Raw genomic sequence first — 27,204 nt, forward strand, 5'->3', positions numbered from 1 at the left:
CTTTTCAATTATTTACCGATAATAACTAAAGCTATCTTTTATTCTGCACTGAAGAAATTACCGAAAAAAGCAGGAATATTTCTTAATAATCGAAAGAGTAAGTAAACAAAGAGAATCTCATTGTTACATTCGTCGTTTATAACATTTTATACTGAATTATAGATTATTGGCATACAAAATGTTTTACACTTCAGTAGAAGGGGTTGAAAAAAATATTGTAAAACTAATTCAGAAAATTCGCAATTATTGGTTTAATATTTTCCGAAAAACCTAAACCGGTCCTTTGGCATACACTCAAAAAAAGAGTAGTGAAAATCATACGCTAAATCTTATGATGCATCTAAAATCACCTTCTTTAAAAAATTAATATGCAAAATATACCTCTATTATCATGTTTATGACTCTGCAATATACATCTCATCTATCACTATTATAGTTTTGATACGAACAACTTATGAATTCCACAGTATACGAGAAAAGTTATGTTTGTCATACAAATTTCGCACAATGTTCCTAAAAATTTGGACCAAATGGTTTACAAGACGCATCAACTCACGCGAAAGTTGGATTTAAATAATAATACTGGTTCACACGAACCATGTGTCTTCAAAAAACACATTAACTCTCGAGAATTGAATTCAGAGTGATAATCACGTTTTTAATATCTCCTCGACGCGTGGTCAAATTCAATTTACAAACAAAAAAACCTGTTTTAATCCACCTAGTGGTGTAAAGATGCATTTCTTTTTTTTCATTTTCTCTCGTATATTACAGCAGAAATTCCCCAAAATACTACAATTTAAAATAGTTTTGAAGATTTCCGTTGCCTAATACTACTACATTGATATACTACATTTGAATTTAAATTAGTGAAAATCTATTCAATCATGTGAGAAAAAGTCAAGTGAGCTTAATTTTATTACATTTAATTACTGGTGTTGGTACCTCTGCAACCAAAAGCTGGATAACGGCTAACTGACATTCGGACATTTATTTACGATTCTCTATGAAGATTTGAATTATGGAAAAATGTACTAGTAGTCGAACTTGAAAAAAAAATCAGCAGATCTTTTATGGGATTATCAATGGTTGGTTGATTTGGTTACCGACTCTCATGGTCGGTAAACTAGAGAAATTAACAAGCAAATATAAAGAGGTAGCTTATGAAAAAATTGATTGAAACTGCCATTTTTACACTAATCATCCTACCTCCGGAATCAGAGGTTTAAGCCGAAAAAAAATTTGTAGTTTGTGGAAATCGGTTCAGCCATCTCCGAGAAAATTAAGTGACATTTTTTTCACATTTTTAATGCATAATTTACACATTTTTGATGCATACCACCCTGTACTTTCGGAACCAAAAGATGGTTCCAACATGAGACCTTTAATTTGAATCTAAATTCACACACACACACACACACACACACACACACACACACACACACACACATACACACACACACACACACACACACACACACACACACACACACACACACACACACACACACACACACACACACACACACACACACACACACACACACACACACACACACACACACACACACACACACACACACTTGATCAGTTCGTCAAGCTGAGTCGAATGGTATATGACATTCGGCCCTCCGGGCCTCGGATCAAAAGTCGGTTTTTGTATTGTCTATTTCTTCGTGTTTCGACTCATCAGTGTGCCATCTCGCTTCTAGCAGTTCTATTTAAACCGCGAAACGCGCTTTTTACACAAATCAACAAAACCCCTGAATGTTCACATTCTGCAACGGCCAGTAATAAGCCGTCACTCGTTTACACCTGAGACGTCAGCAATAATATTGCGTCTGTGCAATATTATTTAAGGGTTGCATAAATAGTGCAAACTTTGCGTTTGGTTAGGGCATGTTCAGGAGTGTTCTAGTTCTAGATGCATAATTTATGTCAGTTTAAATTTAGAAATTATAACAAAAGAAACTGGCAGCCCCAGCAGCGTTTTACTCGTGCTTAAAATATAGAAAAAATAGAACAGCAACGTATACCAGTTATGAATTTAACAGTAGAACTGTTCGAATGAATAACTTAACGACTTATTCTGAACTGCTAGGCGCGAGATGGCAGTAAAACTTGAACTGCTTTAAGGGCATATTCAGGAGTGTTTTAGTTCTAGATGCATAATTTATGTCAGTTACAAAATTTAAATCTGGATTTTATAACAAGAAAAACTGGCAGCCCCAGCAGTGTTTTACTCGTGTTTCAAATATACAAAAAAATAGAACGGCATCGTAGACCAGTTTTAAATTTGACAGAAGAACTGGTCGAATAAATAAAACTAGAACGGCTTGCTGGGGATACGTTTGTTTCAGTTTCATTTAAATTATAGACCACCCATATGAATCTCGCAGCTGCTGAATTTGCTCTAAGCACTGATGAGCCAAAGGCGAAACACGAAGAAATAGAAACAAAATATGTGCTTTTTGCAAAAAAAAAAAATCATATTATCATGCCTACCTAGATTGAATCATGCTACGCTTCTTTTTTGCAATTTGCGATTATATAATCATACTAATAATTACTACCTTTTTGAATTCGCATGTATCGATCGCATTTAAATGCATAAATTATCATATTAAATTGTAACTACTCTATCAGTTGTAATGTCGAAAGCTTGCACTTGTCACGCAGATTCTTTGATGTGCAATGAACTTTCATACAAAAATTCCAAGCCATGACTCTGCACTGGCACTGGCCCCGGACGCAACGTTTTTAGGGCGGCGGCAATCAAATCATGGGGACCTTTTTTCTGCTCGTCAGTTTTCGGAGATGGAGTTCCGTTTTTTTGCTCACTAAACCAACGATGGTGGTGGCAAATCTTATTTTGCCCCGGGTGCCAAATTTCCTCGGTACGCCACTAAACTTTACCGTATTACAACAATTGTTTTATAAAAGCTTCTCAATGTATTCTCCTGTGAAGGTAAGCTTTGATAAACCGATACTTTTCAGCCTCTGTGATATTGATCCATACCAATTTATTGAACAAATAAATGAAATAACTAAGACGATCACCATCGATTTTTATTGATTCATTCAATGACTAGGAATTTGAAACCTCCGTAATTGAAAGAAGAGAAACGTGAGCTTTCGGATAATTTTTAGAATCAAACACGTGTGTTAGCTCAAACACTTCAAAGTAGTTTATTTTTGTATCGTTTTTGTTCTGCCCGGCGAACCATCAGATATTCTTATTAAATTATATATTTTTACCTTTGTTTTCATTTTTTGTGTGTTTCCTTTGCTTGTAATATTCAGTAGATTATTTTATCTTATCTTAATGTAAATTATATCCATACACAATTTTGTAAGTTTTGTTTACTCCTATATGTGATTTGTTTCATGTTGAAAAGTGATTCCACTATAATGACAAATACTAATGTGTTCTTACAGGAGACTTTCATACTGATTTTCGGCTGGATATTTTTAATAGCTTTTTTTTCAAAGTATTATATGCAGTGACGTAGGATCACAAACAACAACTAATTCTCTTGCCAAAAGAATACTGTTTTCTCAGTGATCCTTCATTTTTTACATAAATATTTGAATATGCTTAGAACAACTGTTTGAAACTCCACATTTTCTTGAACCTCGATGAATGTGCTCTTTTCCAGTCAACCACGGAAAGAGTATAGAAGAAATTACAAACAAAATATATGAAACGAGAAAATTGCTCTTCTTTTATCTAAATATTCATATATATTATTAATAAGTTTTGCGTCTATGAAAACAAACATGAGCTGGAGCAAGGGTATGGGGAACAAAATCAACAGTTCGTGACTAAAGCCTCACTATTCCGAACGGCGGGTATCTCAAAATCCAATCGCCGGATGCTGGTGAGGAATGTCGCACTCGCCTACGGTCACTCGGTACATGGCCATCTCGCTGATGCCGTGGTAGTGCACGAAGGCGGCCACAAGTACCAGGACGTGGAAAATTTGATGCGATTGGAACTGTCGGTTAAGTGAAGTCAACACCATCAATTATGCTGCAAAGCGTGAGAAAACAAATATGATGCAACTTACCCAAATGTCACATTTTCCCGGGAACCATCGTTCGGGTACTCGCAGGGCATAGAACATTGCACCCAAAATATATAACAATCCCATCAAAATCAGCCATCCAAGACTAGCTTGCGATATTTTACTGAACCAACCTTCCATCAGGACGTAGTGAATAGCAGGAATTATTCCGGATAATCCGAAGCTCATAAAAACACCTATCAGAGAGAAATTCACCACATCAGTGTAAATGGGGCGATGACCATTGAATCATTCTACTTACCTGCCCGCAGCGGTCTTAGATTCGGCTGAGAGAATTTGTCCCATAACGATGTGATAATCGAAGTCATACCGAGAACAATCACCACCGTTAGGTAGATCAGTTTGTGCTTGTAATGACAGTAGAAACCGTAGTAGAGCCAAGGTACGAATGATCCCATGATTAGCAGAGCAATACCGCAGTAGTCCAACCTGATCGTGAAGCAGCACACGTCAATATCGTGAAGGCTGTTTTAAAACAAAGTTACTTACTTGGAAAACAATTTGCCAACCATCTCCGAGTGACAGCACAGCGTATGGAAGGCAAACGAAAATCCTAGACACACAATCGCGCCGACGAAGAATGCCATAAAAATCAACTTCTCTTGCAGTTGCATCTCGAACGAGGGACGTGTCAAGAAGTACATCGCAACGCCGATAAACATTACGCAGCCTAACAGATGTGTCCAGATATTACCAGTTTCGGTGTGAATGCGGAAGATCGATTTGAAGCAAGCACTGAACGATGGCAATGGTGGCCGGTGGCCTTTGTGCAGAAAATCATTATCCTGTAGCCAGGACGGAAGATGTTTAAAATGGCACACCTTCCACGAAGCTTCCCACACTTTGCGCACAAATTCTTCGGCTTGCTCGGCCGCATTGTGAGCCAGTGCTCCCAGGTCAATTTCGTCGGAGAGAACGCCCGCCTTCAGGACTTCCGTCATTTCCGCCTCCAACAGCTGGGTGTCTTCTGGTGTGGACGGAAGCGGACAGCCCACGCCGTCATCCTCCTCTTCCTCCAGTTCGTCATCGTCGTCCAGCAGATCGATGTCCTCGGAAGCAAGCGAATCCTCCTCCTCCGGTGTCCAAACTCGTCGCTTACGAAGCGTGAAATCTACCGGATTGAGAATATCGTCATCCGATATCGGACGCCTGGTGGGACAAGCCAACGTGTCCAAAGTGGTGCACGGTAGTGGCACATCCAGCTCGTATCGTGACGACATCTGTAAAGGTGGAAGCATTGTTAGTGCGGTTGTTGTTGTTGATAATTTAAACTTATTTCACATCACTAATTGATTTGTTTTGTAGTCGTTCGGTAGAATTTGCGTAGTAGAAAGTGGCTGTGTTCGAAGGAATGAACGGAGGCCATGAAACTGCAGTAAAATATTTCGCAATTTACTTACACGAAACTATGAAGCATCTAACAAATTCACATTTCATTTGAATGGAAATGCTTAACAATAAAAGTAGTATCGCAGTGTTCCAAAGCGGCTTAGGGATTGTCATGACCTACTATTCGATTAAAAAAAAGAAAAGTCTCTACGCATTATTGGAGCGTTTGAAAAAAAGTCTCACAAAATAATGGGTTGGTACACAAAAGAGCATAGCAACTATGACTAAAATCAACAAGTTTGGGATACATTTGTTTTCCCATCTTGACAACACAATTCACTGACCGTTGGCAACCAGTGCGTATTCATCCCAGCAATCGTTTGTGAGACTCAAGATTATTTCATTATTGGTAACAATCAAGTTAAGGCCATTTTCTAAGTACTCTACGCCCGCGTGATTTTACGGAAATATCGATCGAAAATTTGAAAAATTTGTCAAAACAAAAAACGTACAGTCTTCCAAAAAAAATATTTTTCTGAAGGGATTCGAAGAATTTTCCGAGTGTTATCAAAAATAGCTCTAAAAATGTGTATTTTTGTGATTTTTCACAATTATCTCTAAAAACAATGCGATGACATGTTAATATTGAGGCTATAAGGATTACATTCAGACAGATTTTTAGGGAAGATTTCCAAGTTTTTCATGGAAATTCAAAGAATTTCATATAACCGTTTTCGTTGTTTTTTGGCGATCAGAAAGCACTATATGAATAAGAATTGTTTTGTTTTACAAAATGCTAATTCAATTTACAAATGGTTTTCTAATGGCGTTTTCGTTTTTAATTTGCACTACACCGGTGCAGTGCTACACTGAGGCATGAATAAACGAACAAAAATGACGAAAACATAAACAGTAACCATTGACTACAATAAACGATTCCATTGCACAGAGCTACACCAAACTTTTGATGAGTGTTACACCAGTGGTACCTATCTGTGCAGAAAAAGTGTAGTACTGGTGTAGTGCAATTGGTAAAAACGAACGGTTTAGGTGCAGCTTTCGCTACACCGGTGTAGTGCAATTTAAAAACGAAAACGACATAAGTTTCCCACAGAATAAGATCATTCGTTTGTTGCAGCGCTCCAGTCTTCAAGTAAATTGAAATCGAATTGTTGACTCGTATTTTAATCATATTGATATAATTCTACAATTATATTTTAGTTTGTTATATGCAATTACACGTTGTTCATCGGATATAAACTTATTTAAAAAGTTTTATTTATTATATTTTGATTACCTCATATATGGCATTATATACGGTAGAAAAACACGCACTGTTCAAACATTATTAGTTGAATGATGTAGCAGTAAAATGGTTCATTTCATAATCAATATAAATACAAACCATCGTTCTATTGCTTCAAATCTGATAAATTTATCTGCTCATGTGTAAAATTTTGCATTGAAAAACAGTTTTGGATTGTTCTGGCTTTTCACTTCTGATAATCTACTGTTTTTCACTGCAAGTTCTGCTAGAAAGTGCTAAATTGGAACAAGTAAGTGAACAATAATTTCTAAGTGACATTTCAAACGGAGGTTCGATGAATAAGTTTAGAATCTTACTGACATAGAATTTAAAAAAAAGCATCCATGTTATTACACTGAGATCTCTTTTTACAAAAGGATACGTACTGAAGAAAAAAATAATTTTATACCAAATATCTTAGAAATGCATGAAATGTCCAGATCTGGTGTAATCTTGAAACAAAAATTGTGTAGTAATCGACTTTGGGAGAATTTGAGACCGTAACTTCGGAAATCCACGCAGAAAAAAAGCTAAATTGAAGATTTTTTTACGCCGAATGTCTCAGAAACGCATTCTTTTTGTTGCAAAAGTCGACTTTTGAGATATCCGAAATCGAGTTTTTTTATGCCAAATGTCTTAGAAATGCATGAAACGTCGAGATCTGGTGTTATCTAAGCATTTCTAAGACAAAACAAGAAAGAAGGCTAACTTTGAAAATTGGCCTTAAAAAACTTCGATAATCTGCGTAACTTCGGAAATCCGCGTGTAAAAATACCTCAGATAGTCTGAGCACAATCGAAGCTATTCGCTCAAACAGGATTGGAACCGTTTTTCCTGGACAAGATACGAAAATATCTGACCGAATTATTGAATAATTTATTATTACTTCATTCCAGGCAATGAGAGAGCGGATAACTTTGCCGAGTGTGATACCTCTTGAGGGGAAAATTTATAAAAAAAATAACGCAAAATTGTATGACAACGATTAATTAATATCAAATGAATAAGAAAATTGAATATTCTGTAAAATTATCACTTCAACGAAGAAAAACTAATACATCATGTTTTTAGGCGTGGAACATAATTTCGAGAAGATTATGGAAACATACATCGGACTGAATTCGAAACTAGGCGGATCGGATTGGCTATCAATCGCCCTTATTCTGAATAACGACGTATTGATTTTTCGATCGAATGTGGTTCGATCGAATCATAGCTACCTTTGATTTTGCTAGCGTTATGGGGAATACAAATGAAATACGAGCGATGAAACGATACGACGTTATTCAGAATAAGGGCGAATGTGTAGATGATAGACATACATAAGACGAAGTGGCTCCAATGAAGAGACACTAGACCAAGGGTTCCCAAAGTGGTCGATATCCTTTTTGCGGAGGTCGACGTAAACGAAAACTGACTATGGGGGTCGACGAGGTCTACAAAACGACCCATTATTGTTTGATATAAGTTATTATTTGAAATATTTATGCTAAAAAGTTGTGTTTATTTGACCATCCGCAGAAATTGGTGAGTATTTTACACCAATATTAAAAAAGCAAGAAATTTAATTTTCAATGAAATTTGTTGATGGGGGTCTAAGGCCTAAGTTAATTTTAGTAAAGGGGTCCATGACCCAAAATAGTTTGGGAACCCCTGCACTAGACGATAATCGAAATGTTTGACGAACTCTTGTTTGCGAGTTTACTGGTGACGATCGACCGAAATAGAGAAGCGTATTCTAGAAATAAATCGTGCGCACTTTGGACTAAGGGAAACCCTTTGGTTCTTTTATATGATCACGAGACCTGAAGGACTATGTTGCCAGAGGATCAACACGCCTTCAACATTTCCATAAGAGAGGTGCTGTGAACAATTTATGGTGGAATATTTAATATTAGGACCATACAGTGTCTGTTGATTATACCTAAATAAAATGACAGTGATGGGCTGAGCTTGTCATTAGTCTTGAGAAAATGGTTATTAAATCCGACGACGTCCGTAAGTCAAGAAGAGGGCGACTTACGAAGTATTGGAGTCTTGAGTGGTTGACGAATAGCCACTACGAAACGAGCTCCATGAAGACGTTTACTAGATGCAGCAAAAAACATCACAGCACTAGGCTGATAGATAAGATGTTAAGATGTCTTAAAGCTTAAATTTTAAAAGCGTCAAAATTGTCATCGAAAATCGGGTTACTGTAATACTCCGGCAAATCGTTAACACTAGAGTACGACTCCTCCACAAAATAATCACCTCACGTAAAATTGTTCACAGCTCATTTGCCCGAACCATTTAGAATAAACAAGAAATTTGTGGAGTTGCTTTTCAGCGTGTAACTTTTACGGGCTGTGAATACTTCGTACGATTTTCAATATGGCTAGAAAATTCTCCCCGGGATGCTTCGATATATTTTCAGGAATCTTGATAGAAACTCGCATCGAACAGCGCGACGACTGTTTTGATAGTCGGGTTTAATCGTTTTCTGTTTGCATTATTATTGCATGCTAACAAACTAATCGCGTGCCTGTTTCCAGTTGTCTAGATTGGCCAAAGTGTTAATGCTATCAATAAATCTCCAACGAATGACCACTAGGTTAAAACCGGGTTAAATAAACAACTTACTTTAGCGATAGGTTTCTAATTTCATCACACCATCGTCGTCAACAAGTCAACAAAAATGAGATGTGCAAAGTGTTCTGTTCTCGATGTAACCAACCAACACTGGTTTGAAATTTTAATTACAGCTCTAGATCAGTCATTACGAACAAGTTCAAATCGGTGCTCACTGTGGGCACAGTAAGGCTAGTTGGCTCATGATTGAACTTGAAATTACCTCACTTCGATGCCCTGCAATAATTTCGGGCCGGTTTCTATGAAGCATTGCAACGTTATCTGTTTTCCGTGTATTTTCTTCGATTCCCAAACACTACGATAACCCGTTAACCTATTGAAACATGTTGCTTCCAAATGCATTACTACTTCGCTCTATCGCTGTGTCTGTTACTTGGCCGTATAGATTATTGCCTCGCCTCACTTTTCGCCCTCTCTGGGTTGTGCGTCAGACTTATTCTGACAGCGTGCAGGACTTATCAAAACCTGCATAGGCCACGTGATTTCACTAGGAGACTAGCGAATGCTAATCCGGAGCCCATCGATTTCAATGGTGGTTGCACAGTAGGTATGTGCTCTATTATTAATTTACGTCAACGAAGAACATCGGCGCCCATAAACAATTTGCTGCATCAATGACTATGTTGGTTCATAATTTAGATACATTTTTCATTACACAATAGTCATCAACATTCGAGCTAGTACTATTTGTGTTTGAGGTTTTACGTAGGAAGTATGCGTCTAATATTAAATACCAAATAGAGATTTGAATAAAGTATCACCAAAATTCACCTGCATATTTACGATCAAGGGTACGATTACGTTTTCAAGAGTATAACGGGATTCCAGTTGTGCGAAAACAATTGGTTTCTGAAACTCCAATACAGTTATGCATTAGTCAGAAACTTTCACCACAAATAGATATTGAAATTGAAAAAGTGCATGTTTATCTTCGATATGTAATAGTAAAAGCGAAGCTGTCGTATGATTAATTACCTTACTACGCTTTAGCAATTAGTCCGTTCCTACCAGCAGTCACTATGAATATTGTAAATCTTGTAATTTGAAACCGTCCGTATCACAAATAGTTGAAACAGTGTACGCTTCTAGGAATTCATCTTCACTCCACCGCACAATTCCGAACGGTCAATCTAAACGGAAGAACACCGATCTGACCGAAAGTAACTCAATTGATTCCCCACTAGTGGAACCACACTACCCAATATCTAATCAAGTATTAACGCGTTACGTGATTCGGGAACGTGATATTACTCTTCTAATTTTCACCAAACAGTATTACGAAACACTCGTCACGTTAACCGAATGCTGCAACTGTACGGTCGGATGACAGGGTTTGTAACACTTCTAACAACTGTTTTCTTTATTAAAACAAAATGCGTGTCCGATCGACAAAGGATTCTATTCTGAAAAGGAAAAAAATAACAGAGCCAGTCAGCAGGGAAAAATCGATTGGCGAGAAAATTGTACACACATTTAACGCTTTGACGTACAATGCCAGTGGCGAGTATTCGAAAGTGGGGTGGTTTTAGTACAAGATTTGGTGCATACACAGTAAAAAAAGTTTTCGCTTTTCACTTATTATTATTAATTTAAAGTTTATTTATACCCGGTTTTAACCTTACTATGGTCTTTCGCCGGGGATCGCTTTTCACTGAATTTATTACATTAACAGATAACATTTCATAACTAAACATAATTCAGTTAGCTTCTAATTTCGTTACAAACGCGTTGTCGTTCAGAACAAGTAGAGAATGATTACTTGAATATAGTACGTTGATAGTGTGACATCTTCGACTATTCCCTCTTCTGCACGTCTAGCAAAAAAGTGAATTGAGCAGATATTTATCAGTTGAGGCTTTAAATATGCCGCATTATTGAGTTTGTGGATATTTATGTTGATATAATATGTATACTAAAATTTTATTGTAGAATTCGAGGCAAACTAACGAGATTTGCACAGTCGAGTGCTCGGTAATCGTCTCGGCAAAATTTTTAATTACTGAGAATCTCGGCAGTTAACTGTCAATTAATTATTGTCGAACTTGTCAGCTAAGCTAAGATTGGGGAAAGGAGGTATTTTGTTAATGTTTCTTTAAATTTTGCGTACAGAAATGATAGCAAACCCCAAAAGAATACATCAAAGCTAAAGACTTTTCTAGTTTCTAGTGCTCCTTAATGCCTCTACCTGGAAATAAGCAGATATTTATAAGTATATATTCAAAGTACATAATTTTTTATTTCACTTATTAACGAGATATAAAAATCTTTTTCCTTTATCTTATTTATGTTTTGCAGCAATGGCGAAAAGCAACAGATGACAAGTATCTTATCGAGTTTCAGTAAAATCTTACTCACTGTTTGAAATCGCGACAAACGGAATTGCTGATGCTCAGCATGATATGCCAAATGCAAAAAACGCACTTTACTGAGATACCAGCATATTACTTTAACGAATTTCAGAAAAAAAGCACGTGGATTACTGAACAACCACTCCGTCCATCCAATCAGAATTTTTACTTATCAAAATTTTCATTTTTAGTGTAATTTTATATGTAAAATAGAAATATAAAATTTGATGATAAAACGATACTGAATTTTGCAATATAATATTTTTTTGTTTCGAATATACACTATGAGGTGATTCACTGGTTGGGCCAGAAAAGTTTTCTGATCCTATGTGCAGGGTTGGGAATCGAACTCTGATGAGCTGCGTGAAAAGCATAGACTTACCTACTTACCGACTTACCGCTATACCTGCTCCCAGGACCAAAACTTAACTTTCTGTACTAATCGATTGAAATCGGAGGCAGAGCATATAGTCGGGTGTTCCGAAATACGAGATTTGTAACGTAAACATGTTAAAAGTATTCAAGATTCACGCGTTTGTTCAATTATGTTCAGGGTTAAAAATATTTATGTGCGGAACTCATGAGTCGAAATTTATCATGTTTAATTATTGAAAGCTTTTGAATATATGGAAAGGCTTACAATTTACATAATTAATAGAAATATCGCAAAACAGTAATACTTTTTTATTGATTTCTTGCATTTAAATTTTAATTCACAAGAAGATTGATATTGCTACTAATATTTCCAGGGACACCAGCCATCAAGTAAAAAACATACAATCAGATTTTAAAATCTGAGTGGACGCATCCCAAATAAATAAATAATTTTCCGAATCGCGTTGAAGATAACGATCATTTTATATAAATATTGATTATTTCTGTTAACAATTTATGTAAAAGTTTTCCCTAAAATATAAGGAACCTCCCCTAAATTAAAAAAAACCGTTTCCACATTAGAAAAATAATCTGACTGACTAACAGACTTAGAATTGATACACTGATAAAGGCTGCTAACAGTACACCGGAATACTAGTATCTGTGTCTGTTACTATTTCGTGACATTAGTGGCAAAATAGTAGATTTTTTATTATAGTGAAATTAAATGAAATTTTATTTCTTTTAAAGCGTTTTTAGTTTATTTATTAATGCTGCGAATTGTTCCAACGATATAAGATTTCCATACACTGAATTTCAGTGTCAATCATTCAAAACTGTTTCAAATGCTTTAATCTCTACATTATTTACGTCTACTTTTCAAAAACAGCATTTTAGAAACCTAATTTCATTTTTAATAAATATCCATGATGATTCAGTGCTCGCATTACAACTACTGCTTATTGCAATTTTGAACGAAAAGTCAATATTTTCTATCCAGCGTGGAAACAGATTAATACGCAAGTTTAGCTCTTCTCTCACTGTTTTAAGCGTCAGTTGCAGCAATGTTATGGAACCGTTGACAAAATCTACGGAAACTCTTTTTTTTTCTACCGAAATCTACGGAAATATGAATTTATCAACGGAGAACTACGGGAACAAGGAATGTTCAAAACGTTTGATTTTCTCGGTAAATACGAAAAAAATTACCTTGCCGATTGGTTTGATGAGTCTGTTTTTATCAGTGTATCAGAGATTTTAGTACAAGCGTTTCTTTGACTGCTCATTAATTTCTCTCTTTCTACTATAAACAAAAATAGAGCGGAGCACCATTTGCGATAGAATGGTTGTAGCTCAAAGAATCACTGAGGCTGAGATGAAATCAGTCAGACCAGTTCCGTAAGTAATCGCGTGTGGTCGCGTAGTGTAGCTCTTTCTTTGACTATAGTAACTGGCAGCATATAAATGGTTTGTGTGGTAAAGTGTGTGCAAAAATCAAGTGCGAAATAGTCCAGCTGTGATTAACTACTCCACTTTGGTGAGTTTCATCTACTATTTAATCACTGGATGGGTGTTTCTTGGCTGGAATATGTTTGCTACTTCGAAACAAACGCAGCAAAAATTTCAACCAGCTTTTTCTGAAAGGTTTTTTTTTTCTACTAGCAGAATATATAGGTACCTACTATTGGTACGTTTATAATAAATGAGAGTACGCTCTTGGAGCTAAGGTTCTACACTCACACGGGGAATGTTTTAATCAATTTCAAAACAAATAGTACGTTTAGTGTTTTCGCATTTCAAAAGCGAAAAAAAACTAAACAATTTATAGTATCTTGTGATAAGGGCCTGTATCAGCTCATGGTTAACTAACGACCGAGGGCGTGCAAGCCAATTGTTGAAAGTAGCAAATCTCAAATCCTCTAAAGAACATCTTTGGTTCTTCAGCTCGATCGATGCAATCATTAGCAAAGATCTGTAGCGTGAAGGATAGTTTCTTTTTGTTTACTTTCTTTCCATAATTGCGGAACTATCGACGTTCATTTCCTCTACTCTCGTTCTACGCATAATTGTCCCATATTCTATGAGATTTCCTTTATATATACGAGACAACTGTGCATGGAACCGCAGTCTAACTCTTTACATACAATAATGACTAAAACAATTTTCGATCTTCATTTGATATGGGAAAATTCAGGAATGTGTCGTAGTAATTGAAATAGAAACTAAACGAGGTGAACCGCTCATTCACATTTAGGACATTTCATAATGTGATTAAGATTTTTATTATAAAAAGAAATTAAAAAAAATGTAATGCAGCATTCTTTTACAGTTCGTCAAATATACAAAACCTAATACCATTTTGAAACAGTCTCACATTCACTTGATTCGGTTGTTCGCATAAGCAAGACTTATCAAACCTAGTGCATAAATGCCATGTCTGCTCAGTTTGTATTTGTGGCAGTCAGCAAGCTAGATTTTGGCGTTTTAAAATGAACGTAGTTTCATTATTTTCTGAAAACCCTTTATTTCATCTTCGTTTAAACGTGGCATAGATATTCAAAAGTTTTGGTTTGTGCATTTAACTCAAATTTCTTGATTTTACGTTTGTCTTCTACCCATCAGTGCATTAGCAGTTTATATTGAACGCCACATTACAATTACCTAACACCGGCACTTTACAGTTAAGAAATGAAACTTCGGTGCTTTGCAAATAGCATTAACGTTACGTCAGCTTAGCGGTTTATGTTGAGCCGTTAGACGGCGTTAGCAGTTCAACATAAACTGTCGATGCACTGACGAGTCGAAGACGAAACGTACAAATAGGTGGTCATGAGTGGCATATCCGAATTGTGTTTGAAAGCTTATATTTATTTCGTACTTTTGCCGTTTAGCAATTCGTAAAAAAAAAATCAAATTACAAATCGACAATTTTTGTTAAAAGTATTTACATTCTCCTACAAGTAGTGTAGCGCACCGAAAGTGGGTACTTAGAGGTTTGATTTTCTTAGAAATGTTCCGCCCTTGACTGTTACCGTAAAACACGAAACATTTAGACTGGACGAGAGCGTCTTATTGAAAATTTATTGAGCTGTAAGTAAAACACACAGTAAACGTGAGAGCACGCGAGCGAGAGTGAGAGTGAGAGCAGGAATCAGTGCTGTGCTACTGAGTATCATTCATTTACAACCATCAGCTTCAGCAGTCAAAGTTGGTGGGTGCAAGAGAAAAGTGATTTTTCTTTCTTCAGTGTCAAGTTTAAGGCAGTTTGCAGTGTCAAAATTGATTCATCGATCCAGATCAGGTACAATATGCTTTTCCTACTGTGGTAGATTGTAAAAGAATATAAGGTGCCACAAAACGCAAGCTTTTGGGTGAATAAGATTAGACATACAATTTTATTTCTGGTATGCAAAATGACGTATGCGAGGAAGTGTTTCTAGAGGATGAGGAACAAAATTTTCCTCTCCCGTTTTTTTTTGACAGTCGCAGGAGACACTCGAATCGTACGCCCGAATGACCATGATGTTGGGTGGTGTATAGTGCAGTACGAAGGCCTTTCCCCGGTGATCGATGCCAAGATAGGAAAAGTCGGATATCCTCTGAGTCATGTTTTGTATATTGTAGAGGTTTTTGAACCTTTCCCTGGCTCGAATTTTAGACCTTTGAAACGGAACAAGTGTCTGGTGCTATCCGCTGCAACAGCGGTCTCGAATAGATCATTGAGAGTAGTACAGAAAACGAGATTTTTTTTTTCTAAAATGAATACAATTTGAAGGTCAATGTCGCACCCGTTTGGAACAATTTACATAGTAAGAGAAAGTAATCAGGTTCATTTTTTCTTATTTTCTGCAGGTTGAATCAATTACCGCCGTACCAGAAATTGATAAGAGTTACGATTATCATTTCCTCCCGAATATGGATTACTGAATAGTTCCACATATGAACAAATAACTGGAAGTTTTATGCAGTGAATCACGTAGGGTGGGTTGTTGTAAAAAAATAACAGATCCAATCAGTTCAGAATCAGCCGTGTTTAAAAACAGGTTGAATCACTAGAACTCACACACACGGTGCAAGGCATGAATTTGGGAAGTTCCGCAGGAACAAGCAACTCCGGTCATACCAGCAGCTATACGGGCGCCAGTAGCAGTGGTTCGGTGGCAGGTGGTAGCAACAGCAGCAGTGAAATGCCCGTCGAAATACGACCGAAAGTCGTCACGGTGAAACATCCCGAATCCAATAAACCGAAACCGACGACCAAGAAGGGAAAGGCCATCCAAGCCGATGTGGATGTAATCAAAGAATTTCAACGCTGCAAGGAGGAGAACATTCAAAGGCTCGATTTAAGCAAGTCCTCCATCACTGTCATTCCGGCATCGGTCAAAGACTGCACCAGTCTGGTGGAGTTCTATCTCTATGGCAACAAGATAAGTTGCCTTCCAGCAGAAATTGGATGCTTATCTAGTTTGAAAACTTTAGCTCTAAATGAAAATTCTCTTACTTCACTGCCCGATACTCTACAGAATTTGAAACAACTGAAGGTTCTGGACTTACGGCACAATAAGCTTTCCGATATTCCCGATGTAATCTACAAGCTTCATACGTTGACGACCCTGTATTTGCGCTTCAACCGTATCAAAGTGGTAGGAGAAAACTTGAGGAATTTAAGCAACTTGACGATGCTCAGTTTGCGGGAAAACAAAATTCACGAGCTGCCAGCGGCCATTGGATATTTGATTAACCTGACGACTCTCGACCTTTCCCATAATCACCTGAAACATCTGCCGGAAGCGATCGGCAATTGTGTGAACCTAACGGCGTTGGATTTGCAGCACAATGATCTGCTGGACATTCCCGAAACGATAGGCAACCTAGCGAATTTGATGCGGCTAGGACTAAGGTAAGAAAATTTCAAAATGTAAGCTCAATTGTAAACTGCATAAGGACTTTTCGAGGTAGAAGAGTTGTTAATTTCGTACATTCGCTATTCTGTATCAGTGTGGAAACGATTCGTTCCAATAACTGTTATTGTAAATTTAGGCTGTTCTGAGATCACTTTAGATGATGCCGATTGATGGTACAGCAATTAGGCTCTATTGTCAGTTAATTTTCGTTTATAATTCAATGAACTATCAGCTGAAAGCTCGCTGTGGTTCAACATCAAGTTGCCAAAAGTAAAAATAAAGTTATTTCTCGAAAAGTCGTATATTCACCAAAACGACATGCTTACTCGTTGAGACTGAATTGACAGTCAAATGATTAAAATAAATTCGAGGTAGTCTTCGTTTCAAGAAAACCTGAGAAAAACGATTTATCGACAGGCACCTGGCACTAGAGTGAATTGTGGAAGCATGAGTAAGGGTTTGTCGTTAACCTGGAAGAACCACTTGAAATTCATATCCATTAGCAGTAAACCAATGATCACAAAACCCAATATTGATTTGTTCACTTTTGCAAATGCCATTGTCTTGGATCTATTTTAGGATGTGAATTTAGAAGTTTTATTGTTTTTATTTTTGATTGTATCATTGTAGATCCGTTCTAATGAACAGATGATGTTAAGTATCATGAATGTACAACAAGCAGAATCCATTCCAAATGATCGTAGAAAGGCACTCTTGAACCCCATCGTCCCGACGCGTAGATTTTCTTACATTTTATTTTTTTTTATTAGGAGAAAAAAAGCTCATTAAGTTGTAAAATCTCTTATTCTTTTGCATCAACAGATTACAGTTATCAAAATCACTTAAATCTAGTGCTTTTTTACAATACCTAGAACTAATTGAACAGTAACTTTTATTTATTTGTCGTCAATCAAAAGTAGACCATAAGGATAATTACAATAATCGTCTTAAATTAGTAAACTATTCTAAATAGATCACTAAATAATGTATAATTTAGTATGAATTAAATAATAATAATTAGCTCACCGAATAGAACTGAAATATTGTTTTAGTTTGTTTTTTTTTTTGACATAGTGAAATCGACAGCTTCTGAATGCTTGTTGTATACAGCCATCAATTGATTTATTGGCCCATTTTTTGCATAGTTTGTTCGCTGGTGGTTTGTAATAAAAATATTTCGATTTCTTAAACGCCGAGGTGGTATGTAAAAATTTAGTTTGGACAGGAGTTGACTGGAATCTATGTGATTCGAGACACTGTCATTTACAAATGAGACCATTGAAAATTCTTTTAATGTTTGAATACTGATCAGCATACAGCGGGCTTTACAGGACGGAAGAAGAAGTCTTATCCAACCTAATTTTACGAAGTGCAAATAACAAAAATTGTTTTTGAACTGATTCAATTCGATCTTCCCATGTGATTAAGTAAGGTGACCAAACTAAGCTACAGTATTCTAGTACTGACCGAACATAGGCAATGTATAATGTTTTAATTGTATACGGATCGTGAAAACAGTAACAAAATCGTTTTATGAATCCTAGCATGTTATTGGCTCTGTTTATGATTGTATTATAATGGTCAACCAAAGTCATTTTAGAGTGTAGTATTAATTCTGTCGCATTTTTTAACTGTTTGACTTCCAAGAGTAAGTATCAAGTCAGGTGTATTTCGTTTTTTACTGAATGTTATTCTACTACATTTTTGCACATTTAGTTGAAGAAGACTTTTGTTAAACCATGTATAAAAAGAAAGAATTTCTTCTTGATAAACCTTGGCATCCTGACTTTCCTCTATTTCTAAAAATAGTTTTATATCGTCTGCGTATATAAGAATTTTTATTTTTTTTTAACAAAGGAAATGTCGTTAACAAACAAGACAAATAAAAGAGGACCTAAATGAGATCCCTGGGGGACCCCGGAACTGACGTGAATGGGGCTCGACTTTTTACCCTTAAATTTTACAATTTGTTGACGATTTGTTAGATAAGATTCCAACCATTTAAAAAGACCTGACAAGATTCCCAATTTCTGTAATTTGAACATAAGCATCGGTATGTCAACACGATCGAATGCTTTGCTGAAATCTGTATGAAGAGATTCAATGTAATTTTCCTTGTCCATAGCGATCAGGGTATAGTGGACGAATTCAAGTAAATTAGTAGTAGTGGAACGTCCTTTGAAAAATCCATGTTGCATGTGAGTAATTCTATTTTTAATTTGACTAAACAGTTTGTCATTGCCGATCGCTTCAAAGAGCTTCGGAATGCAAGAAAGAATGGCAATCCCCCGACCCAAGTAGCAATCCGCAACTAGTTCTGATGCGACTAAGTCCAAACTATGTTGCAACAAGAGCACGAATATGTTTTTTTATGTTATACTGGCTAAAACAAGGTGACAGCAATGTTTCTTCATAACCTAACCAGTTACGAAATAGTTATTTAGGTTTCAAATCACCACATCTTTTTGTCATATTGAATTAATAATAAATTATAAGCTATCGTAACTTAATCCAAACATATCTTTAATCGCAACTTTATTACTAGCTACTAGTTGAAAATAAGTTTATTAGACTCCAATATTGGCAACCCGTAACTAGTTCTGATACCACTTAGCCCAACTATGTTGCAACAAGAACACGAACATGTTTTTTTATGTTATGGTTAAAACAAGGTGACGGCAGTGTTTCTTTATAACATAAACATTGAACTAGCTATCATTAGTAAGTTATCGTTACTTGATTCTAACATATCTTTAATCACAGTTTTAGTTTTAGCTACAAGTTGAAAAAAGGTTGCGAAACCATTATAAATACGTAAGCGTATATGTAAATCGTTACTATGTGAATTGATGTAGTAATAACTTAGATATTATGAAATTATGAAATATAGTTATCGGTAGGTTTTCCCAACGTTATGATAACGAAAATGCAAACAAAACAACCTTTGTTGGCTTGAATATGGCGAATACAATATGGAGTCTCAAGAAGTGTATGAAACGTAAATAAAACCAGGAGATTACTTTTTTCCAAACTACTTTTTGCCGAAAATAGTGAAAGGCAGAATAATCATTTTTGTTCTATGCACTGTCATATATACGAAGAAAATAATATAGGGATTGAGCATCGATTGTGATAATATTATAACTCTCATGATATATGAATTTAAAATGATAAGAAATCACTCTAATTTGAGCATTCTGAACATAGCGTTATTTTGTTGTTTATTTTTCATATCTTTATAAACAGATTCTGATTGAAGGCGCATGAAAAACAGTTAAGTAAAATTGAATTCCGCTCGACAGTTTTAAAATCGTTGTGAAATTTGTACCTTGTATCAAGTTTGTGATTTAAAGCACTCTCCTGCTTTTTTATTGAAAATAGAAAAGTATTCTGGATTCATTCAATGTTTATAATGTCGATGGTGACTAAGTTTCAACTAGTTTACTTGGAAACAAGTTATTTTCAAGTTATGAAAAGATAAGTTATTCTAGTATGGCATTACAACGTAACGACAACTTATTTTTAGCTGAATTAACAACTAGTAGAAACTGCGCTTTTTGAGTCATGCAAGTGGTTAGATGTTAGTAACAATCACTCAAATATCTGGTTGCAAACTAGTCACAAACAAGCTAGCGTAACAAAAATTGTTACTTGGGGATAGTTGCATATGTCTGCTTTTTCCCATTTTTGAAAATTTGTATAGGGAAAGAGTTTTTCCACGTATCTGGAAAAATTCCAGACTGAAGCGAATTATTAAAAAGCCAGCACAAAGGGGTTGCAAGATCTAATGCTATTTTTTCATAAATGTGGGTGGAATCCCATCAGGTCCGGCACTTTTAGAAACATCCAATTTGTTTAGGGCATCTATTATGTCTAGCACTTCGATTTGATTTACATTAATATCTTCAGTAAACTCTGGAAAGAAATTAAAATATTCACGATCGCGGTCATCTTCAGAAAACTTCGTGTAGATTGAATGTTGAAAAAATGTAGCGAAAAGATTACAAATTTCTTGTGAGTTATTACCAATGTTTTCCTGTAGATTCCTGTAGATAAATTCTTGACGGAAAGTTTTCTGATTTCAATTTTTTTCTAACATAACTAGAGAATTTTTTTGGGCAAGACTTTATTTCCTGTTCAGTTCTTGAGTTATACTCTTGAATACTTGATACTGCATTCATCAATTGCTAAACTTAGTTGGTCACAGATGTGTATGTAATTCGATAAATTGTCACTATTATTTTCTCTTTTGTACTTTTTATGAGCTTTTTGTTTTCGATTTCTTAGGTTTCTAATATGCTCGTTATACCAAACAGGATACTTTGAATTATTTTGTCGCCTAATTATCTTCAATGAGGCATCCTCATTTATTATGTCATACATCAGCGTGTTGAAAATATCGATCAGCGTGTAGAAAATATCGACATTTCCTTCGTTTCTAAGGAGTTCTTACCAATCTATTTCTCCTAGCTTACGACTAATACTATCATAATTTGCTGAGTGTTTTGTTTTTGGGTTGGTTTTTATGTAGTTTTCGTTTGAGAAAACTGTTACTGACCCAGGGTACTTGGCAACCTGAGGTGTGAGCAAACCAGGTTCGAAACTGACTCGGTTTTTAGTACAATGACGTTGAAACTAGGCTCGAAACTGGTATCAAACAAACGATTTGACAGCAGTTAGAGTGGAAACTGGGTTAGGTTTGACATCAAGCGAAAACGACTTTAGATTATCCTGTGTTTTCTGTTGATAAGCTTCAAATAATTGTTCATTTGGACGTTTGTATGAGTTATTCATCGCCACATGTTTTATTTTTTCGAATATCAGAGCGGATATTTTTGCAGATTTGCGGAAGTTGTATGATACTGCTTCAGTTATTTCAAGAAACTGGTGAGGAGTGGTGTATGATGAACACATTGTTGGACTAGAGGAACTAGATCTTTCAGATTTGAAATACCATTCAGAATAAGGGTGAATGATTGCGAGGCGAAATGTAAAAGACACAAACGAAAAAAATATAGTCGGTTGATCATTGCAACCAACACATATTCAACACCTGATGATCCTGGAGGAATGCTTAAGTGACTTTTATAGCAAGAGTGAACGGCGCAAGAGAAACTGTGCTCAGTAACTTGGTCCATTGGCCAAAGACTACCATCGAGCTACAGAATGCCGAATTTCGTATTCGATCGAAACAATCCGATTCGAACGAAATACAGAATCGGGGTGTACATAATCGGGCAGATTGTATGGTTGGTTGATTAAACCGAAGAGGTACAAAATCATTCGTCGAATTTTATCCCGATTCAAATTTCTGTTCCGGAATTACAGGGTGAAGTGTGTTTAAAATTACAAAGCGAAAAGTTGGCTCAAAACTTCCATTTGTAGGTTATGCTTGTTGATAACTGAGCAAATATTTGTTTTCATTCGAGAGTCGAAAAAAGCGATATTCAGCTAACCAGAGCCCATTTTGTAGAAACAAGAAATGAAAATTATAGAATGATAGTATTGTGTTCATAAAAAAGGTGTAAAAATAATTGTGCAAACTTACCGAACATTGTCAGCATCGTAACGAGCCTGATAAGTGGGCATAGTGTCCAGATTGGCGGCTCAATGCATAGGGCGCTGGTCTTACAAACCAGTTTGAGCCCCGGCCTGGAATGATTCTTAGTGTCAGTAAGATCTCTAGCCATGTAATGATTATGTACGCTATTAATCGGCTGCGAAGTTTGTTGAAACAGAGAGGCCAAATTTCACAAAAAGGAATGTAATGCCAAGACTTTGACGTTGGGTATAGTGTCTCTTCTTGGAAGTCTTTAACCAGTCCAATGCATGTTCCCTCCATGCCTACAAACAATGTAATAATTAGAAATAAAACCAACATTTTGACCGTTTATTTTTTTTTTCATCCTTCACAGATACAACCAGCTGACATCGATTCCCGTTTCGCTGAAAAACTGCACCCACATGGACGAATTCAACGTTGAAGGCAACGGCATTAGCCATTTGCCCGATGGTTTGCTTGCCAGCCTGAGCAACCTGACCTCTATCACCCTATCCCGGAATGCTTTCCACAGCTATCCGTCCGGAGGACCTGCTCAGTTCACGAACGTCACCAGTATTAACATGGAGCACAATCAAATCGACAAAATACAGTATGGAATTTTTTCCCGTGCCAAAGGACTCACCAAACTCAATATGAAGGAGAACGCACTTACCTCGCTACCGCTCGATATTGGAACCTGGACACAAATGGTCGAACTGAATTTCGGTACCAATTCGCTAACTAAACTCCCGGACGATATACACTGTCTGCAGAATTTGGAGATTCTCATTCTGTCCAATAATTTACTGAAACGGATCCCCAACACGATCGGCAACCTAAAGAAGCTTAGAGTGTTGGATCTGGAAGAGAATCGATTAGAATCTTTACCCTCGGAAATCGGTCTTCTGCATGATTTGCAAAAGTTGATTCTTCAATCGAACCAACTGGCTTCCCTCCCTCGCACTATTGGCCACCTGACCAATTTGAGCTATCTTTCCGTTGGTGAAAATAATCTTCAGTATTTACCGGAGGAAATCGGTACACTGGAGAACCTCGAGTCGCTCTACATAAATGACAATGCCTCGCTAATAAAACTTCCTTATGAGCTAGCTCTATGCCAGAATCTGGCAATCATGAGCATTGAAAACTGTCCTCTCTCCGCTTTGCCACCGGAAGTGGTCAGTGGAGGACCGAGTTTGGTGATACAATACCTAAAACTTCATTCGCCGTATCGACAGATGTGATTTGTTTCGACGGCAACGGTGAATGCCCTCCTGATGGCGTAAGAGGAATTGATTTGAATTAGAACACCCACTGGAACTTCTCTTTGTTGCAACCACACCCCCTCCCCATCAAAGAGTTGTTCTATTCGGGATGTCTGTGTGTACGAGAATACGATTGCACGACACGAGCAAACGAGTTCTGTTTTTTTTAACGAAAAATATAGAAATATGAAATAAAATCAATGTGATTTGAATAAAGCTTTAATAATATTGCTACTAAAAAAAAGGAGGCAGAAGAAAAGAAGAAAAAAACATGGTTTAGGACAAAACACTAATATTTGTAAACAAAAAATTGACGTGTTTAAAACACAACAAGTGGATCCGTTATTTAAACAAAATTGTATAGTTGATGTGTGTAAACAAACCCATTTGAAATTTGGTGTACCAAATGAACGGAATTGCTGGGACGGTCCGTTTGAACGCAGAAATCCATCAGTTTTTTTTTTACTTGAAGGTAAATAATTTCTCTTCACATCTGAATGTGAATTAACAGTAACAAAACACTATTCAAAATAATTCGCAGATCAGATCTAATGCAGTACTGGATGTGCTATTATATCACGGTGTTCTGGCTGGCATAATTCGATTGCAAACGTTTGGACAATTTAAATGCTAGGTAAAATTCGACGAAAGCATCAATGCTCGTAGATACCAGCTGTCAACGAGACAAACAACAATAACAACAACTGATGTTGGACCACCCAGCAAGCAAGAGCGCCAATGTGACGTTATTGGTGGGCAGAGAGGTATCGAGTTTCCTGCATCCTTTTGCATGAAAGTGTTCACCGCCGAGGTACAACCCAGAGAGAGACAGCATGAACAAACGTTAGCAACACCGACAACATGACTCTTATTTTGTTCAACATTGAAATGAAAACAAAAAGAAAGGTAAAACCTGTATGTTTCGTTCACACATTTTGCTGAATTTTGTCAGATGATGGGTGTAATGAAATTTGATCTCATTTATTTTTGGATGGTAGACCTTCTCTGTTGACGCATTCATCAACATTTAACACAACTATGTATTAGGAAGACAATGAAGAGACGTCCCCGAAAGGGTCAGTTTTTTTTGCGTGCGAAACTTTACAACTGCTTTTGTTTTCTAATCGCAATTAAAAAGTGCGTTTTTTTACACTACCGCTAAAACGACGAATCGATCGATTTTGAAGGACAATCGTTTTTTAAAAATATTTTTTTTTTCAAATTCCGTACGACGAACACTAAACTATATACTGTTCTACACATGTTACTGTGGTTAATGTTAATCACCGTGTTAGATTGAATATGAAGAAGAAATTACAAATAATCACAAACAATATATTTTAAGGAGATGCTCAAACGTGTAATTATCGTTTCCACAACGCAAAGTTTTGATCTAGTTTAATATACGAAGCGCATTTATTTTGTGTTTTAGTCGCTCTCTTGTCGACAGAGTGAGAAAAATGGTCGGTGAAAAGTTATTTAGACATGGAACGAACTGCAACGAATTTATAGATGTTATTTAGAGCGATGTTGCTTTTTCAATCTAATAGGTGATTATAATTGGTAGATCATTAAGTTTTTTAATGTTAGAGGGTTTTTTCTATTCATTTCCCGCAATAGAACTAGATAATTGATGGGTAGTAGTGATTAGAACTGCTTACACCTGTGCATGACACACTACACACAAACAAACACACACATATACTCAATATTAGAGCGAAAGTTTTGTTAACCTTTCTAGTCAGATACAATTGGAAAATGTGCTTAAACGGTACCGATAGTAAGATTGAGGTAATATATAATGACTTTTGTTTTCATTCTAAGAGCAAATGAGCAAACTGCTCCGACAAGAAAATGGCCTAATAAAATTGTAGTAATGGGAAAACAATGTGCGAAAAGTATTACAATAACAGAAAAAAGACCTTGCATAAAAGTTCACAAATTATTGTACACAAACTTGGTATAAACGGATTAAAACTGTTAATAAAACAGGTGTTTCAATAAGAAAAAAATGAATCGTGCGTAAAAACATTAAAAAAATGTGTGTTTAAGGAAGCATCGCTTCAAGATATACCCAAACGACGCTGCAAATATAGAACAGAAACCCATGCTGTAGTATTGAGGGAAAAAAACAAAAAGATCCCACAAACTCTGTAGAGACATAAACTGACCTTAAAAAATAATCAACTTTAAAACAAAACACTATATCTGGAGAAGGCAGGAACTGGTGAAAATCATCTTTAGTTTCAGGACGGCTGCGAAGCGGATAGATGATGTAGTAGGTAGTAGTAGCTCTTGAATCCTGAATACAAAACTTACAACGAGATAGGAGTCTAGTGCCATGTTGTGCATTCGTCCGGTTAAGAATGGTCCGGCTTGCCTGACAACAGAGGGCCGCCACCACCCATCGACCGGATGGATACCGAGTTTAGATTTCAGTTACTTCCTAAGAAGCATCACATTAACCAAGGCTACAAATAGAGGTACGTATTTGTTCGATTATTTTCATCAGAGACATTTATTCAAACGAGCCAATATATGAGTGGAAATAATTTTAAGTGGGAAAAACAGAAAAAGAAACATAATACGCACACAAATTAAGTATTCAGAAGAATGACGTTGGAAGTAATGTTTAATAATCACAGAAATGCTATTCAACAAACGAAAAAAAAACGAGAAAATAAAATGTATGTACTGTATAGTCTAATTATATGACTGTGAAAAAAAAGCAGTTTGTTTGTTTTTATTCGAAATTTTCCCTAGAATTAAAAACTATCTCTGGATCAACGAAATACTGCCGTTTACTCTTATGACTTACTCTCAACGAGTGCCGAGTCATTCGAAATTACTCTTCAAAGTGAATGTTGATGGATGGCTTATTGGCCGTTATAAAAAAAACGCGTGAATTATTCTTCGGAAAGATCACAGTATGCGTTGATTGAATGACAGTTAGAGCAAACCTACAACTATCTGACGGCAACACTGTATAGAAATAAAATTTCTACAAACGGTCCGGAGAACTACGTCTACACCGATTTCAAACCTAGTTTCAACGTTATTTTAAAAGTTTCGTGGAAAGTGATTATTTGATGAAAATACCCTGGGTCTGTTCCACCCGTATACGTATGGCTGCCAGATGGCTGACTAAACTCTGCCAACTGGAATAATATGGCTGGCAGACATTCTGGTGACCGACTGCCTCACCGCTGCCAGATATACAACTCAAACGATACAACCGTATCCACCAGGATTTTTCAACATTGAAATCTTTGACATTTTCAGCGAAGGTGAGAAGATGAAATCGCTCGGCTAACTTAGATACAGGCGACTTTGTTTTGTCAAATTGGATTTGACAACCGTCACTGAATCAATTTTGGTAGCCGTCTGGTGGCCATGGCTGACCAGGTAGCTAAAAC

At 36.4% G+C, this 27,204-nt stretch overlaps 2 protein-coding genes across 3 annotated transcripts; one reads left to right on the top strand and one right to left on the bottom strand.

The window, feature by feature from the left end:
- Positions 1-3,165: 3,165 nt before the first annotated feature.
- Positions 3,166-10,835, bottom strand: LOC131429703 (adiponectin receptor protein). The gene is made up of 5 exons (XM_058594019.1): positions 10,330-10,835; positions 4,578-5,308; positions 4,330-4,517; positions 4,071-4,264; positions 3,166-3,998 (listed from the first exon to the last, which is right to left on the bottom strand). Exons 2-5 carry the CDS (start codon positions 5,306-5,308, stop codon positions 3,858-3,860), a joined length of 1,254 nt encoding a protein of 417 aa, XP_058450002.1. The 5' UTR covers positions 10,330-10,835; the 3' UTR covers positions 3,166-3,857.
- A 2,619-nt stretch (positions 10,836-13,454) lies between these two features.
- LOC131429714 (leucine-rich repeat protein soc-2 homolog) lies at positions 13,455-26,503 on the top strand. 2 transcript variants are annotated; one of them, XM_058594030.1, is made up of 4 exons: positions 13,455-13,614; positions 15,930-16,977; positions 22,897-24,260; positions 24,330-26,503. In XM_058594030.1, the coding sequence occupies exons 2-3, from the start codon at positions 16,157-16,159 to the stop codon at positions 23,765-23,767; spliced, it is 1,692 nt and encodes a 563-aa protein (XP_058450013.1). In that variant the 5' UTR covers positions 13,455-13,614; positions 15,930-16,156; the 3' UTR covers positions 23,768-24,260; positions 24,330-26,503. The 2 variants fall into 2 exon arrangements, with proteins under 2 accessions (XP_058450013.1, XP_058450022.1); XM_058594039.1 differs by lacking the exon at positions 13,455-13,614 and adding an exon at positions 15,252-15,378.
- Positions 26,504-27,204: the final 701 nt, after the last annotated feature.

This window comes from Malaya genurostris, chromosome 1, assembly GCF_030247185.1.
Source record: "Malaya genurostris strain Urasoe2022 chromosome 1, Malgen_1.1, whole genome shotgun sequence".
In the NCBI taxonomy this organism is placed as follows: Eukaryota; Metazoa; Arthropoda; class Insecta; order Diptera; family Culicidae; genus Malaya; species Malaya genurostris.